The sequence below is a fragment of the Cyprinodon variegatus genome, unplaced genomic scaffold (assembly GCF_000732505.1).
Source record: "Cyprinodon variegatus isolate N-32 unplaced genomic scaffold, C_variegatus-1.0 Scaffold1311, whole genome shotgun sequence".
NCBI classification, from domain to species: Eukaryota; Metazoa; Chordata; class Actinopteri; order Cyprinodontiformes; family Cyprinodontidae; genus Cyprinodon; species Cyprinodon variegatus.
In genome coordinates, this window is record NW_015151764.1 from 59,102 (window position 1) to 62,179 (window position 3,078).

Sequence of the window (3,078 nt, forward strand, 5' to 3'; positions counted from 1 at the left end):
CCCCCTCACCTGTAATAGTTTGTCCCGCTCCCCCCCTCACCTGTAATAGTTTGTCCCGCTCCCCCCCCGCACCTTAAAGCAGGGTTCTACAGAACAACATGAGGACTGAACACGCTGGTTGTTCTGGTTGCTCCACATGCAGAACCTGCTGGTTCTGGTTGGAGAAAAGGTCCGATCCATTTTCCTTGTGTTTTGACAGATGGTTCTGATAAGCTTTTCAGCCTGGAGGACTTTGGGTTCCTGGTCTTCCACTCTCCGTACTGTAAGCTGGTCCAGAAGTCTCTGGCCCGTCTGATGCTGAACGACTTTCTGAACCACCCCAGCCCCGACACCGAGACGGGTCACTTCGCGGGTCTGGACTCCTTCAGGTACCAGCAGGAGGGTTCCTCTGCTCGGCATCGGAGGAGGTTCTACAGAACCAGAACCGCCTCATAAATTGGGAAGTCCATCCAGTGAAGGTTTGGTGTTTCCTCCAAACCTTCACTGGATCAGACTGGGAGTTCTGGTTTAACCTCCCCGCCGCTGCAGGTTTGCCTTTAGAATCGGGCCGGGTCGGGAGCAGAACCCGTCTGACGCTGTGTGTCCTTGCAGAGGCGTGAAGCCGGAGGAGACGTACTTCGACAGAGACGTGGAGAAGGCCTTCATGGCGGCCAGCGCCCAGCTGTTCCAGAGGAAGACGGCGCCGTCGCTGCTGCTGTCCAGTCAGAACGGGAACATGTACACGCCGTCCGTGTACGGCTGCCTGGCCTCGCTCATAGCCCAGTACGTCCAGACAGAACCAGGCCTTCAGTCCGTCTGGTTCTGTGGGTCCAAACCTAGAAAGTTCTGAACTAGATGGGTTTTTTGAAGCAGGAATAAAATCCAGTTTTGGTTTTTGATGAAATGAGCCAAAGTTCTGCAGAACCGCTCTGAACCGGTCCTGTCTGTGTTTGCAGACACACAGCGTCTCAGCTGGCGGGTCAGCGCATCGGACTCTTCTCCTACGGCTCGGGTTTCGCCGCCACCCTCTTCTCCCTCAGGGTCAGTCAGGACCACACCCCCGGTGAGTTGGTTCTGGGCTTAGCGCCGCCGCGGGTCTGGAAACGCCGCGCTGACATCGGGTTCTGTTCTGATAGATTCTGGACTGGACAAGCTGGTCTCCAGCCTGAAGGACCTGAGGCTCCGACTGGACTCCAGAACCAAAGTGTCGCCGTCCGATTTCTCTGAGAGCATGAAGCTGAGGGAGGAGACGCATCACTTAGGTACGGTACCGGTTCTGATCCTGCGGCCCGGTTCTTCCCTCAGAACTGATCAGGCTGCAAACCAGAACCAGAAGCGTGTCTCTGCTGCTGGTCTCACTGGTTCTGATGGTTGGGTTTTCTTCTGCTTTGATAGAAAGTCACTGAGCTGCAGAATTATCTTAGGTCTGAGGTCTCTGGACCCTCAGGTCGTCCATCATGTCCTCTTGTCCTTCCTGTCCGCAGCCAACTACGTCCCCAGAAGCCCGGTGGACCACCTGTTCCCGGGGACCTGGTACCTGACCCGAGTGGACGACAAGCACCGCAGGGAGTACGCCCGCCGCCCGCTGGACGATGAGCTGCCAGCCGAGCCGGACCTGGTCCGCTCCGGCGCCGCCTCTGAGGTGAGGGACTGGAACAGAACCCAGACAGGAACCAGAACCTGATAGATCCGACCCGTTTGAAACCAAACCATAGAACCAGACATGAAGTTATGTGAAAGAAAATGGAAAAAGCAATAAACGCACCTGAACTAAAATCTATTTAATTCTTAATAGAAAAGCCTTTTAATGACAGTTTCAGTGAGTGACATGCGTTGATCAGGCGGGATTTTGGCCCATTCCTCCACACAAACACATCACTGTCTGCTTGGACTTATTTCACTAAAATGAGAGAAGAAAACAATCTTTTAAGGTTTAATGTTTTTCTAAGACATTTTACACGCAAAAGATGCTATTAAAACACCAACCATGAACAATTTCAATGAAAATGAAATGTAAAAAAAGATTATATTACCAGCTGTAGTTCTGCTTTTCACCAGTAGGTGGTTTAGCGTCATTAACTGTGGGGCTAGTTGTGTCTCAATGAAAACAGTTGAATGAAGCTTCATGTCAGCATCAGGATCTAGCAGAGAAACCTTTCTCTAGTCCACCATGTGGGAACAAACCGGCTGATGCCAGTAATCTGAGACGGAGCGGGATTAAAAACCCGCGCTGGACGATATTTTTCCAGTCGTGTGAGAATTTTTCGATCGGGTGTGTGAGCAGGTAGATCGCATCAGAGCGTCGGGTCGTACAGAAATCGTGAGCTGCAGGAATCCCTGCGGTTTTACGCAGTGTGACCTGCAGCTGCGCAGTGACGCTCGCTTTAATTCCTGACAGATTCCGTCTGGCTCCTCCCTTTCCTCCCGTTTTCAATACTTTCCTTTAGTGACGTAACTTCCTGTCTGGACGTCTGTGGTTTGATTTCTGACATCTGGAGAAAACATCCCGTCTACAGATTTCTAACTGGGTTCATTGTGTCAGGAGCCTGGTTCTAACCTGGTTCTGGTTCGACCCGCTTTGTCTCCGCAGCACGTCCCCAGTCCGCTCAAGAAGATGCCTCGCATCCCAGCAGCCCCGGCGGGCCCCGGGGCCCCCAGCAGCAACTGAGACCTCGCATCCCCGAGACGGCGGCCGGACCCGACATGTTGAAGAACCAGTACCGGCAGACGTCAGCGGACCCCAGCGGGTCGGCGGTTCTCCCCCAGCCGGGGCCCCTGCCTTCACCCCCCCCCCCCCCCCATGCTTCTCAGTGATTTCTTTGTTTTTTGTTTCCCGGCTCTGAATGTGAGCAGAACCGCAGAGCAGGAACCGTCCCGCTGCCGTTCCTGACTCGGCCCGGTTAGAGACGTTGCCCTGGTAACGGGCGCCGAGGCCGCTGCTCTCTGAGGGACCTGGTTACTGGTTCTGTTTAGGTTTTACTGGGTCGGACTGGTCGGTCGGCGGCACAGAGGAACGTTTTCAGACTCCATGGAAAGGCCAAGGTTCTACTAGACCCGAAAGAACCAGAGTCTGATCGCTGCACAGAACCACGGAGGGGG

The 3,078-nt window shown here is 54.1% G+C and overlaps 1 protein-coding gene across 2 annotated transcripts in view; it reads left to right on the top strand.

Moving 5' to 3' along the window:
* LOC107102750 (hydroxymethylglutaryl-CoA synthase, cytoplasmic-like) overlaps positions 1-3,072 on the top strand; it is a 13,621-nt gene extending 10,549 nt beyond the window's left edge. For both annotated transcript variants that reach the window (XM_015402166.1, XM_015402167.1), the window contains exons 5-10: positions 200-368; positions 592-762; positions 936-1,042; positions 1,116-1,241; positions 1,464-1,621; positions 2,570-3,072. In XM_015402166.1, coding sequence (XP_015257652.1) covers positions 200-368; positions 592-762; positions 936-1,042; positions 1,116-1,241; positions 1,464-1,621; positions 2,570-2,647 — 809 coding nt within the window. In that variant the 3' untranslated portion in view covers positions 2,648-3,072. The remainder of the gene's footprint in view (positions 1-199; positions 369-591; positions 763-935; positions 1,043-1,115; positions 1,242-1,463; positions 1,622-2,569) is intronic.
* Positions 3,073-3,078: the final 6 nt, after the last annotated feature.